Source organism: Ciconia boyciana, chromosome 1, assembly GCF_034638445.1.
Source record: "Ciconia boyciana chromosome 1, ASM3463844v1, whole genome shotgun sequence".
Lineage (NCBI taxonomy): Eukaryota > Metazoa > Chordata > Aves > Ciconiiformes > Ciconiidae > Ciconia > Ciconia boyciana.
Genome location: NC_132934.1, coordinates 85,137,334 through 85,151,473, shown reverse-complemented (window position 1 = coordinate 85,151,473; position 14,140 = coordinate 85,137,334). Strand labels below are relative to the sequence as shown.

At 45.4% G+C, this 14,140-nt stretch overlaps 1 protein-coding gene across 3 annotated transcripts in view; it reads left to right on the top strand.

The window, feature by feature from the left end:
* Positions 1-5,155: 5,155 nt before the first annotated feature.
* Positions 5,156-14,140, top strand: part of RIMKLB (ribosomal modification protein rimK like family member B) — a 45,536-nt gene continuing 36,551 nt past the window's right edge. The window contains exons 1-3 of one of the 3 annotated variants that reach the window (XM_072878239.1): positions 5,156-5,492; positions 6,983-7,299; positions 13,572-13,792. In XM_072878239.1, the coding sequence (XP_072734340.1) occupies positions 13,618-13,792 (175 nt within the window). In that variant the 5' untranslated portion in view covers positions 5,156-5,492; positions 6,983-7,299; positions 13,572-13,617. Of the gene's footprint in view, positions 5,493-5,554; positions 5,724-6,786; positions 7,300-13,571; positions 13,793-14,140 lie in introns of those variants that run through there. The other 2 variants (XM_072878228.1, XM_072878221.1) reach the window with 2 other exon arrangements.

Below are 14,140 nucleotides of genomic sequence, written 5' to 3'. Positions count from 1 at the left end.
TGAGGAGTTTGGAGACATGCGTGGTGCTGGGTCGAAATACTGTCGGGGTTGAGTCAGTGAAACCTGGAACTTAACTGCAGACCACCTTAGCTGGGAGTCCGTTGTGTTGGCAGTAGTTTCTCCCCATTTTCTGCTATCTTACGGTAGTCTATTCAGAACAGGAATTAGTGTAGCAGTCAGAAACAGTGAGAAACTGAGGTTGCATGAAATTAAAGATGATTTTGCACCATTTTGCATAGTCCTCATTTTACATAGTGTGAAACAAGAATGATACGGCCGTTTTTTCATTGAAAGACAATCCAGAAATTGTTTCCCTCTGTGGGACCATCTGTGTTCATATGTGAACCCAAGCGTTCATGTGTGAACAAGGGCATTTCCCTTGCCTTATATTTTTTATTACTCAGTCATCCAAGTAGGAAGCAGAAACATCGCTACGAGACTTAGCTGACCAAATGAGTAGTTACTGCAGACACAGGCAGTGCGCAGGCTTCAGCAAATTGGTATAAATAATTAAGGTTAGCAACATTTGCAGACTGGACTTTCCACCATTTTTCCATCACAAGCTCATAGAACCAACCAGAGGCAGTATATGAAACTTTCTGATGTGAATGACGGAATAATGTCCTGCAGACTTTGGCTTCAGGACTAAACGGCTGGTTTGCATTTTTAGTGAACTCGGTGACAAAAGATGTTTCATGGAATCAACCGTGAAATCAGATTTTGCATACGTTACGGCTTTGGACCAGTCCTTACATTATGCATTTCAGAGTGCATGGGAAAAACCTCAAAAGAAAGGTGCCAGGAATGTTTAGTGTTCAGAGGCATCCATTCTTCGCTGATACTACCATTATATTTCTTTCCTAAAGGGTGAAACTTGGTACTCTGGGCCATTGACACTGAGGGCACTAGCCAATATTCTCCTTGCACTATCAAATAGTGAGAATTTTGTCCTGAGAATAGATTTATAGGTGACAGGAGAGACCTCACCTTCACTGGCAAAGAAGAACAGGAAAAAAAAAAAAAAAGAAAAAAAAGTCTTGCCTAATTCTAGGGAAGTATAACATCTACATCCAACTCAGCTGCAGTGACAACTCTTTAAAAAGAAGTCAAAAGCTTCTGCAGCAGTGGGCATGTCCTGAGCAATAAATTGACACTTTCTCCTGCTCCACCTTTCTAAGAAATAGCAAAAGACTTTCAGTACTCTCTCCAAACTGACTTAAGTTTCTAGATGGTGGGAAATTGTTCTAGAGATACAGGTTGTCCAACCTGCTCTTTCAGCTGACTCCCATCATTGCTCTCACTTCAATACTCAAAGTTTGTTTGTGCCTAGGTTCAACACACTACAACTCCAGCAGCTCAACAAACGGTAATGAAAGGGATACAAGGCTACAGTTTGCATGCAAGAGAGCTAGGAAGGCAAACAGTAGTTGGTGGAATAAATTGATTCCACTGATAATCATAAGACCCAGCTGAAATATCCCAAACGGTTTGAGATATAGATCAAATGTCTTACTATCACCATGCTGAGTGTCTTTCCTATACTTGTAGAATGACTTTCTCTCAGATGTCTTATAACCAAATGCATAGTTGTATGGCCAAAAATCCACATTACAGAATTTCCCAGCTGTGCAGTTCTCTTCTTTCCACAAACTGCTAACCATGTTTGGGATGTGGAGGCACCTGCCTTACAGCTTGGCTGCTTATGGAAATATAAAAGAAAAAAAATCTGCTATTATTATATCTCTGTAGTTATAGCTATATAAATCCTAATGTGGACCTTTTCATTCCTCTTTGCTTTATACTATCTTAAAAACAGCATACACGAATCCAGAAGAATTCTTACTCTGAAATACATGTGCGTACTAGATGCTGTGCAGCGGTTGCACACATCTTCAGCAGAGTAGTGTTACCACAGTAGTTTTCTGTTAGTAAATTCCCCGTGTAAACAAACCCGTGCACCTCACAACCTGAAATTACAACTTTCAGAAGTGTGAACTTGATGCATGTGGGAACTGTATTCCAGAAGGTGTAGAATGTAGTAATTCTGTCAAAGAAGGTATTGTTACTGTCAAAGTAACAAAAATACTGTCCAGCATTTTGGTGTTATTTATTTATTTACTTACTTACTTACTTACCCTGCTGGGACTTGCCTATGATTGCCTTCTGCTCTCAAGTTGTACTTTCAGTTGCCATTTAAGCGAGCAATAGTGTATTTTTCCCTATGCTGTTGTACAGAGTCAGGTGGATGGGGGCCTGGAATGCAGAAGTGGTCTCTGGCTTGCAGCCGTGGACTAACGAGAAGCCAGAAGTCTTGGCGAGCAACCTAAGCAGACAGGAGAGCATCAGATGATGTCTGGGTAAACATGGATTTTGGCCACTGACATCATCTGTGACGTAGCCTTTTCTATAGCATATTCATGAGGCAAATAGTTTTGAGAAGAGCTGCCTGAATCACACCTGAGGTTTGGGGAGTAGGACCCAGATGTTGGCAGAACCAATTGGACAAACATACATACCCTTCAGTAAAGTCAGTCTCAGAAATGCCCAATGATGTTTGCATTATGAGTATTATTTTAACTATCAGCTACAGTTTTGCAGAAGGTATACCAAAGGTGCAGCATATTATACTATGGTACCTCATTCTGCAGTATGAATGAATAAAGATTGCAGCAGATTTTAGGGCATTCTGTCTTGTAATACATAGGTTACTACACAATCAGTCCTATCGTGTCAGTTAAGTATCGGGGGTACGGCATGAAAGGTGTGGATGGCACATCTTTATCCTGCAATCGCAGGTTTTAGGGCCTGTCTGAAATGGTTCTGGATGTGTCGTGTAGATGAACTACACTGGGGAGGCAAAAGGGTATGTAAAGTGTCTGTCGTTCAGGTGGGAGAATTAAGATAGTTAGGACGTAACCACCACATGCTTAAGAGGCAGAAGAAAGCAGGTTGAGCTGATTACATTAATGATAGGATGGGTGTTTGGGAGTATCAGACATGTCCAAGTGGGTATGTCCTGTCTTTGCAAAGTTGGGAGTACGACACAGATGGTTGAGCAACATACACGTTGTTCTCCCGGGGCACAGGCTGTGTGTGCTCTATCTAGAGGTTACGGAGGCTGGTGAAGGGGAAATTTACATGGAACAGAATCAGGACAGTAAGTTGAATACGTTTGGTGGGTGTGGTGAAGCCTGGTGAGATCACACCTGGAGTACCGTGCCCAGTTCTGGGCTCCCCAGTACGAGAGGCATGGACATACTGGATGAGTCCAGCAAAGAAAGGGCCATGAAGATGATTAGGGACTTGGAGTATCTTCTCATATGAGGAAAGGCTGAGAGAGCTGGGTTTGTTAAGTGTGGAGAAGAGAAGGCTCAGGGAGATCTTATCAACGTGTATAAATACTTGTCAGGGGGAGTGAAGGAAGTGCAGGCAGGCTTTGCTCGGTCATGCCCAGCGAACAGTCTTGTCTATTCAATGGGCACAAACTGAAATACAAAGAAATTCCATTTAAACATGAGAAAACATTTTTTTTTTTTTACTGTGAGGGTGGTCAAACACCGTAGCAGGTTGCCCAGAGAGATTGTGGAGATACTCAAACCCTGACTGGACACAAGTCTGGGCAACCTGCTCTGTCTGACCCAGGGCTGGACTAGGCAGTCTCCAGAGATGCCCCCCAACCTCAACTACTCTGTGATCCTGTGGCAACGGATGGAACAGAGCTCAGCGTACCACGTACATGAATGACGATTCGTATACGTGCGGTTCGTATATGTGCCCCTCGGTGCCTATGGGGCCATAGTGTGGGTTTGCTATGCACATGGCAGATGTTAAACAGATCGATACCAGCGCATATCTGGGAATTCTTGGGAGTATCCTGCTAACCGTCATGTTGAACTAGGCAGTCGGTTGTATCGGGACTGCCAGACGCGTGACAGTTTCGTACAGGCAGCATTTTGTTTATACCACTCAGGTGAAGCAAATAAGGCAATTACCAGATGTAAGGTAGAAGCTAGGGGATTTTCAACGTGCACTGCTTTGCAAGTAGTCGTATGCTGCAAGTGCCAGTTCAACCGTTCATGGGAATACAGGAGATGGGAAAGAGGGAGGACTGCTGATGCATTGTGTGTTTTGTGTCCAGAGTATGCCTGGCGTGTGTTTTGGGGGCAACGTGCTGTCAACATGGAATATACAGCTCATCCGATGTAGTGAATAAAAAGGGTGTGATACGGAGGAAAGCGAGTAGGTGTGCCACAGAAACCGATAAACAAGGTGTGTTTGTTAATGCATGGGATGTGTCATGGTCGTTAGTTGCCAACAGTATTATTTTAGAGAAATGATAGCAGTGAGGGATGATGCAGCCTGGGCTGCACACTGGGTGTCAGACATGTGATGGCGTGTGGCAGGTGGTGTGTGGGACAAGTCACACGTTCATCTGTCACACGAAGGACAAAAGGTTTTGGCTTTGCGCGCCATGTACCAACAGCAGTACAAACGAGCACAACAGGCATCATACGTTTTGCCGTACCACCTGACGGCACGGCTGCCGGCTACCTGCGCTATGTTGTAGCCGGTCACCCGTGGCAGTGGGACCACGCCCACACCCACGAGCAGGCAGCCAGGGATGGAAGGTTGGGTGCGCGCCCCTGCACAGCCCGGCATGACTGCACGGTGCCTGGCTGGGCTGCAGGAGGAGCCGGGCGGGCACGCCAGGGCCACGCTGCTGCGGCTTGAGCCGTCTCTCGTTCCGGGCCCGGGCCGGGGCCTGCCACGGCGACCTCTGGCTGGGGCAGGTGGAGGAGGGCAGGAGCGGGCAGGAGGTCTCGGCCCCGAGGCAGAGGCGGCCTCAGCGTGCGTGTGGTGCCGCCGCCCAGCCCCGGGGCGCCGAGGGCCCGGCGGGGCACGGCCAGCGGTGCGGTGCGGTGCGGTGCGGTGCGGTGCGGTTCGGCCGCCCCTCCCCCGCCGCCTTCGCGCCCCCCCCCGGCGGCGCGCGCGGCGCCAGGCGGGAGCGCGCCGCCGCCCTCGCGCGCTTCCCCGCGCCCGCCCCACCCCGGAGCCGGGCGCCCCGCCTCGCGCCCCCTCCCCCAGCGCGTGCCAGCCCCGCTCGGCCGTTAGCGCCGTCGCCGCTTCAGTCAGGCGGCGGGAGCGAGCGCGGGAGGAGGCGGCGGCGGTGCCGGCGCCGCCCGCGTTGTGGCTGGAGCGGCGGCGCGGGGGGCGGGGGTGTCGGTGCAGGGAACAGCCGGCCTCCTCACCCCAGCCGCGGGGAGGAGGGACACCGAGGAGGGGGAAGCGGGGGGTGGGCGAGCGTCGCGTCGTCCGCTCCCCTTTAGGACCGCGCCGCCGAGCGACCGCTGCTGGCGGGGAGGAAGGGGCGAGTCCTCCCCGGAGCCCTCTTCGCCCCGCGGCTTCCCTTCTGGGCCCGGTGCCGGAGGGGGGGGGCGCCGGCGGACCCCCGCGGGTCCCCTCAGGCTCGGGCTCGGCGGTGCCCGGGGCGGGTGAGATGTCGGGCTGAACGGGTGCGAGCCCGGGGGTGGGGTCCGCCGTGCCCGGGGAGGGGGCGGAGGGGGGGGGTTGGGACCGTCCCCTCAGCCGTCCCGCCCCGCCGCTGCCGCCGCGCTGCGCCCATGGTGATTGTGCATCTCTGCGCGCGGAGCGGGGCAGCAGCGCTCCGAGCTGCCGGCGCCTTCCCGCCGCGCCCGCGCGGGCCGGCCAGCCGGGGCGCCCAGGTGGGTGGTGTGCGGGGCCGCTTCGGGCGGGGGAAGCGGCGGCCGCTCGGTGTGCGCGGGGCGGGGGGGGGGGTGGGCGCTCCGCGCCGCGGCTGCCGGGTCGCGGTGCTCCCGCCTCGCCCAGCGCGTTCCGCGGGCGGGTCGCGCTCGGGTGTAGTGCTGCGTGTGCGTGGTGAGGGAGGTCGCCTCTTTGCTTCTCGCCTTGCGCACACCCGGGCTTGCATGCCGTATGCGTGCGAACACGCGTTCGTGCGTCCAAGCAGCCGCCGAAACGGGGTGAAAAACGGCTCCCGTGCGCGTGAATGTGAAAATCTGCGCTTGTTGGGGGCAGTTTTTCACGTGATGTAGGGGGGTGTGTGTCTGTCGTTGAGTCTTACAACGAAATCTTTACAACTAGGTTTCTTCTCTTTTGTTTTCTGATGTTTAAAAAGCTAATTGCACATGGGTGACTTAACTGTTTAGGATCTACCAGAGGCTCCGTTTTCAAAGTGTGCGGCTGTTAATTTTTAACTCCATCGTTTAAACAAGCATCCTCTAGACATGCTATTTTGGTCTTTCTTTTGGTCACCGTTTATAAACGACTGTTTATTTTCTGTGGCAGAGTGGGGTCTAATGCATAAGAATATATGCTTCTGGCCTGAAACATACTTTTTTCCAGTCTCCTCATCTGAATTCTAAATGGTATTCTGGGGGAGGGGTTTAAAGACTCACACAAATAAATAGGAATAGTTTTCGTAGGTTTTAAAACTTAATTTCTTCTTATGTTCACGTGTAGATACAGATTTATCTTTCCTTTGAACGCACATTCTTCAGTAAAGGAACAAGCTGCTTAACCTTCTGTTTTTTTTTTTCCTTGAAATGGGTTTCTGTGGTAGTATATTTCTGTAAATTATTTAAAGTTGCACATAACCCCTAATAGTGTTCATCCCATCTTTTTATTTTGGCTTTGCTTACTGTCTTGTATGGTACCTTTTCTTCCGTTGGGATTTAGTTTATGTTTATTAGATACCTTTATATGTTTGCTTATGTCTAATAGGGATGTTTCTCCTTTTTTTCTCCTTAGGTGTTGGTGACTTCAGAGTCATTTAGGGGTTTAGTTCTGAGGAAGCAGAGACACGAGGATTGAGTCTATTTTACATAGAAAGCTACAGCTCTTCACCAGTACTCTTTTTCCTCCTTCCCATCCCTCTTCCCCCGTAGCGGAGGACAATTTGGGAATTACTCTAACAGTCATTTACGCCCCCTTTCCCCCCCCTCAGAAATCCATCTTGGTCCCCGAGGCATCCGCTAGACATTGCCCGTTATAGTACCAGGAGAACGTTACCATCATCATCCCTTTTTTGCTTTGGGAGCTTCGGTAGTACCTTCCCCTCCTTTGGAGTGCAGTGCAGAGAGGCATCCAGAAGACTTCCTTGCCACCCTTTTTGGTTAATAGAGGACCCAGGAAAAGGGGTACCTAGCACGACACGTGACCTCGTTAAGGGAGCCAGGACTGAAGCAGCACTTGGCACACTGAAGGAAGCACCCATCTTCAGTATCTTTTTTCGTCTTCCAGTCCTTCCTCACCAAATTTCTGGTAAGTCTCTTCAGCCCATTCATTCATATGTTTCCCTTCCCCCACTCCAGGCGCTGGGAGAAGCATGCACAGAGACAGACTGGGGTGGGGGAAGGGAGGAGGGAAAACTGGCTGCGTACACACGGATCGGGGAGGAGAGGGGGGTATTGTACCACATTGCAGGGGAACCTGTGCAGAGGTGGAAGAACCTCTCTCCAGAAAAGCAGCTGGTGTGGGAGGAAATGGATGTTTTATTTGCACGGGCATGTGTGAACACACAGGCAGAGTGGAGGGGGGTGAAAAAGCTGAGAGCCTGTTGTAGGAAAAAAATACTAAGACCGAAGTAGAAGGATAGCTGATGCTGACCAGTATCAGGCTACTGTTGCAGAGGGGGAAGAGAATGGATTATTCACTGGAGATCAGGAACTGGGATGTGTGAATGAGGAATGTTATCACCTACTTGCAAGCATGAACATAGAGGAGGAAAGACGGGGGTGGGGGTGTGTGGATGTCTGCCTTTTAGAAGCAATTGTGCCTGGAAGTATTGCTGCTAGTATCTTTAACGTTACTCAGTGCAAAGGTGGGGACAAGCAGATGAAAGCCATCGCAGGGAGTGCAGTTGCCCATCTGCGGGGGTGGGGGGTTGTACTGGGAATGAATGGGAACGATTAATATATTCCCATATCCTTTGACTGTTGCAGTCTACAAATCTCACAGGGAAAAGGAGGTGAATACCGTGATATGCTTTCAAAGAGGTGTGCTTGGGGTTCACCTGCCTGCAGTGACTTTAAATTCTATGATGCATTTGTAGAGGGCGGATGATAATGCAGCAGTACTGGACAGATTGTGCTGCAGCTGCTCAATATATTATATAAAATGCATTTAAATAAATATTTTAATTTTTCAGATTCTTCAATTTTAAAAAATGTGTTCTTTCCAAAGATTCTTAAACAGTTATGTGATAGTCTTAGGAAAACTGATCTCTGGTAGGTAAGGGAGGAATTTTTCTTGAGGTTGTCCTTAAGCATCACCATGAAGCAGCAGTGTCAGGAATGAGTTGATTTATCTTGAATTTATTTTTCTAAAGCAATTTTAACAAGTGGTTGAAGATGTCAGTTTTTATCTCTGTATGTATCAGCATGGGTTATATTCATCATCCATATGTATTTCCTTCAGGTTTTCTTTAGATGATCATCATTCTAGTATCTTTGTGTGGAAAAAAATTAATTGTGCTTTATACTTGAAACAGCTGTGAACTGTTCTCAGACCTACTCTTCTTATGACATAGAAAGTCATATTTCTGGGATGTCTGAAATACTGCACTCTCCTCGTTAAGATGAGAGACTTCTGTGACAGCATATGATGGATCATATGCTGGGTCATATGCTGGCCGACCCTTCATTAGCTGTTTAACTGGTCTACTACCTAAGATTGACTTTACAATTCAGATCTGCCTCGAGGTATCTCCTAAAGGAGACTTACAAGCATCTGCCAACTGTTCTTAGGTCTTCAGCGTCTTGAGGTGTGGCCTCCAAAATAGCATTCTAGAAACTGCTGTAATGGTAGAGACAATTGGTTTATTGGAAGTGTGTACTCAGTTTCAAGCCTTAGATAATTTATGATTAAAAGGGAAGCAAAATACCTTTTCCAACTTGAATAACACTGGCTGCAAAAAAGTATTAAGGGATATGCATTAGCGATAAATGCGAAGGTGCAGTGTTATTTCGTAGTGAGGTGAGTGCTTGGAGCTATATTTTTCCTAGTTCTCCATTTTTCCCATGGCAATCATGGCTGTCAGTCTCTTTGCTCTTTCCTTCTCACTTCCATGAGATTTTTATTATCGTTACCTGAGCTGTAGGGATTAAACATGCCTAGAGGTATGCTAAAACTAAGGTTAGATTTTACCTCTCTATTAACTGCTGAAACCCATGGAGTTGTGTTAGCTGCATAGTGCTGTAACTGAGGCCGAGAGTCTGAGCCAAGGTCCAAAAAAGAGGTGATTCTGGGGGGGCTGATGGTAATAATTGTTCCGCTGACTTGTTTCCCAGATCACACTATGGGCAATGGGAGTGGGCTACAACATCACATCACAGGTTGAGCAGCTGAGATGGCTAGATCACTTTGATTCCTAATGCTACAAAACATCCGGGATTCCATTTGTCATTCCCATAGGGAAGAAATAACCTAACCTTTTTAATTTACAAAGGCATTGAGTAGTTGCATTTTGAATAGAAAGGATGTGGAACAATCTTTTTGTGTACTAGATACCTTTTATGTTACACATTTATCAATAATACATAAATGAATTAGTATCTCCTAATAACTGGTTTCTTGTTTCAGCTTAGAGGAAAATACATCATGATGAAAAAGAGACTAGTCCATTTTTCTCCTGCTTTTGGGTGCTGAAGACAGGACAAGGAGTAAATAGACAATGGAGACCAATCTCCCATTCCTGGAGGCAGGTCTCTAAGGCTCTCTCTGTGAAGAGAAGACCCCTTCAAGGGAAAAAGAGTGGTCTTCAGAGAAGATTTCCAGATCTCTCTAGACAGCTGATCTGATTGTCTGAATTCTCCGTTATGTCAATAAAACATTCGCATATGATGTAAAGTAGAAAAGTAGCACAGTGAATGCTTTTATTAGAACAGCTGCGAAGGTGTATTACAGATTCAAGGACTGCAGGAGGAAATACGTTTGCATGTGATGGGGAGGGGAGGAAGCTGCTGAGTGAATGGCAGAATAAAGCCTAGCTTAATCAATAGAGGGATGCCACACCTCAAAGTTGAGGTGAGCGTTCCATTCCCTCTATAAATTGCTAAGAATCTGTTCCACACAGTGTCTTTCTGAAGCAGATGCAGCAGTATCTGCTTGGCTGGCATGACACACAGTTATTATAGAGCTTTTACTTTGATGCCACCCTTTTACCTCTCCCAGTCTGTTTTATGCAGTTAAGTTTATGATGATTCTTTTCCTTTTCATTTCATAAATCTATTATATAGTTATTGAAAGATTGTACTTACATTGACCGTAGTAGCTTTGAGTGAAAACTGCATTTCAACTGGTCATCTTGAAGACATTTGAATATCTGCTCTTCCCCTTATATGTACTATACTTATTTTGCAATAGATGCTCTCATGGATTAGGAAAAGTATTCCATGCACACCCAGCATTGTCTGAGGCTGAGTCTTTTAGATTGAAATGGGTGGAGTTGGTTTTTGGGGAAAAATTCTGGAAATCGTATCCAACTTGAGAGCTTAATGCTCTCGTGCATCTGACTGCAAGGCAAGCTTTCCTCCTACAGGCCATTTTCTTGAGGATGTGGGAGGGATTGTTAAGCTGTTTGGGTTAATAGGGTAAATTGCAGGTTTTGTGTTCTGTGAGACTTCTTACACAATCAAAATAGAGATTATAAGGAGAGAATGAAACTGTTGAGTAGATTCTAGTTTTAGGAGCAGAATGTTAGTGTGAAAAGGATATTTCTTCAGGTGGAAAAAAATGCGGTATTGGGTTGGAGGTCAAGGAACTGATAGGATTACTAGTTTCTGCCTCTGCTGCTGGCTTGTAGCTTGATCTAAAGTGAATTTGTCAATCTTTACCTCCAGACTTGAGGTTGTTACCCGCCTGCCTCATGATGAGATGCGAGCCTTTGTATATACATTTATAAAACTTTTAAGATTTAGAGGACATGAGACATAGTATTAGGAGGGAGATGAATACCCATACCCAAGGCATTTTTATATGCCTGCTGGTTTAATGTGCTAATTGACATATCTGGATGGCTATTCTTGATGATGCTGTAGCTCCTTTCAAAAATAGAAGAAAGATGGAGGAAAGAAAAGGATATACCCTTTTTTGTTTCTTCTTCGACCCTTTGCTGATTTTTTAGAAAGTGCTGAAATGGCAATCAGGGAGAGATGAGATGGCACAGTCTCTGCAGATTTAAGGGGGTGGAGGTGGGGCCACATAGAAAAGAGATTTGAGAAAAATGGGAGCAGATCCCTGTTGGCAAAGAAATCAAGGGTTAGTAGCAAGCAAAAATGGGGAGAAGGCTGCCGGAGAGAAAATACTTGTTTATTTTTCTGAAAAAACCCCAAACAAACAAAAAACCCCAGACAGGCTGAAAATCTGCAATGGCTTGTGATATTTTTTGTTTGTTTGTTTTAATTATGACAAAGTCTGTCTTAGTATTTTTTTTTATGTACTCAGTGTTCTATAGCTGTTTTTTAAAATGAGATAGGCTAGCCTGTTAGGTAGAGCTGCTTTTCAAAAGAGAGGCGGTAGGTGGGGCTGTTTGGTCTCCCCAGTTATTCATGCAAATAGGAGAAATAAAGGTAAATTGACAAGAAGCCGCCTGAACTGTGCCATAGCAGTGCCATTTTTGAAAAATATAGCTTGTCCCAATTGTTAGCTGAGGATGTTGTCCCAGGAAGTTTTCTATAAACTACCATGTAGAGAAATCCATTGTTGAGAGAGCCAGAAGTGGGGCAGGATCTGACAGTTGTCAGCCATTGCAAGCCCAAGCCTCATCTTGCCCTTCTCACTTTCAGCTGGTTTGAAGAAAAAAGGGGTTCTTCTGAGATACTGAAAGATATTCTTTACCACCTCCCATACCCATTTTCCCTCAGGGAGCAAACACTCGTTTTCCTGCTTTACCTTGAGCATTTTGACTGCTGTCAAGGGCTGGTCTGCATCTGTGATTGCCTTTCCCTAGCTTCTGCTTTCTTTCAGTCTGTTAGTGTGAAGAACTGTAGTCCTTGGCTTTATTGTTGCTCCTCATTTACCAAAGCAATGGAAAAAAAGTCACAGTCTTTGCTTGTTGTCATTATGCTTCTCAGTACCAGAGATAAAAATGGCCACTTAAAATTTTATCTTCTTGTTAGGAAAAAGGTGTACTAGTAGAAAAAACTTGGTTTTTAATTAAAAAAAAATCATCTTGTTCTTGTGATTGTAGCAAAACAATCCTTTTGTCCCAAGACCTGCTGCAGAAACTAAAATTCTTTGTAATATTAAATGAAAGCAGTTGTATACCTATGGTCTTTCTGCATTTACATTTTCTGCTGACACCAGGTCCTGTCATTAGCACTACCAGGCAAAACTCCTGTTTCTGTTGCAGAGTTCAATTCTGTTGGAAACTCATGTAAGCTATACTGGTGAAAACAATGATTTCTACCTCTTTATTTTAATATGAAAGTTTAAAATATGTCACAGAAAACAGCTCTGTTTTTCTCCAGAATTCTTTTTCCCTACACCATACTGCTTCTTGTTTTTCCTGAGTGTAAATGAGTACTCCATTAACATACCTGTAATTGTTTTACAGCTTTAAAATATTTTAGTATATAGTCAGAAATAGTCCAAGACCTCTATATTCAAAGCAAAAGGAGCAGTACCTTGCTGTTACCACTTCTAACACCACTGAAATTCTTCAATTTGAACTGTTTTTTCTGTTTTTGGTGCTGAATTCATTAGTGCTGTTTATGTATAAAGGTGATTTAAAAAAAAATTGCAGCAAGAAAGGTCTAGCACTGACATTCAAACCTTGATTTTGCTTTACGTTACATGTATTAACGTTCGGTGTTGTTAACATTTTGTTGATGCTCCTTGTTCTGTTGGTTTTTCCATTAATATGTTCTGGGTAATACTAAATAGCACAAATAGCTAAATAATGTGCTAAATAGCACAGCAGACGTGAAGTATTTGTGGGAGCAAATCAGTCTTGAAATACTTATGTGGAAAATTCTGTTTTAATGGATTTATTCCTTTCTTCTGGACTGCTTTTTTAACATAAAGAATTTGGCACACTCTGTTGTCTTCCATATATGGTGGAAAGGGATACCTCAAGTCTTGTCACCAATGTTTTAGCGGTACCTAGAAGAGGGGCTGAGTTATTTCCAATTGTAAGGAATTACCCCAATCGTGAAGTTGAAATTCTGGCCTTCAGAGATGGCCATTCAAAATGTTTTCAGTCCTTGGCATGCCTCTTAGTACTGTCAAGAAAGGGGGATGCTACCAGTACCAGTAGTTATGTCAAGTGTGTACTTCTTGTGCATGAAACTAGGATGAGGACTAAGCCCTGATTTTTAGCATTTACATTCCATTGAATGTAAATGGATTTGTTTCTGTTATTGTTACTTCTGTTGCAGATTAGGCATAGACGTTATTTTCCCGCTTGGAGGTTGGAAGTTGTACTCCATTAAAAACGACTGACTTGTGCAGAGGGAGTAGGACTTGGTACAGTGGGGAACATGAAGATAGGAGCCTATGTACTTTAACTGAGTCTCATCTTCTCCACCATCTAGAAGTTCCATTGCAAGGAAACCTTGAAGGTTGCAAGACAAGTCCAAGATGTGCAGTTCAGTTGCTCCCAGGCTGTGGTTCTTAACAGACCGTCGCATCAGAGAAGATTACCCTCAGCAGGAGATCCTGAGAGCACTGAAGGCCAAGTGCTGTGAAGAGGAGCTAGATTTCCGGGCCTTGGTGATGGATGAAGTGGTGCTGACCATTGAGGATGGAAATCTTGGTGAGAATGAGCTAAGGCTGTGAATGTGCTGAAAGGGTACTTGGAAAAAGATTGTAAAATGGAGCATCTGTACTCTTTAATAATGAATTCCATGTGTGCCAGAGTACCATACCTCATCTAAATCATGTAGATGTATATGATATCATGTTCTCTAGCATTTATTGTCATAATCAAATATAATTCTTAACTTTGCTGATTTGCATTAGAACGATATTTGCCTTCCTTCTGTAGAACAGAGAGGAGGGTTGCTTTAGTTAGTTGATTCCAGGGTAAGGACTACAGGACCTCTGAATTAAGAAGAAATTACGGAGTTTCATTTTTGCATAGGTACTTGAAGTTTATGGGTCA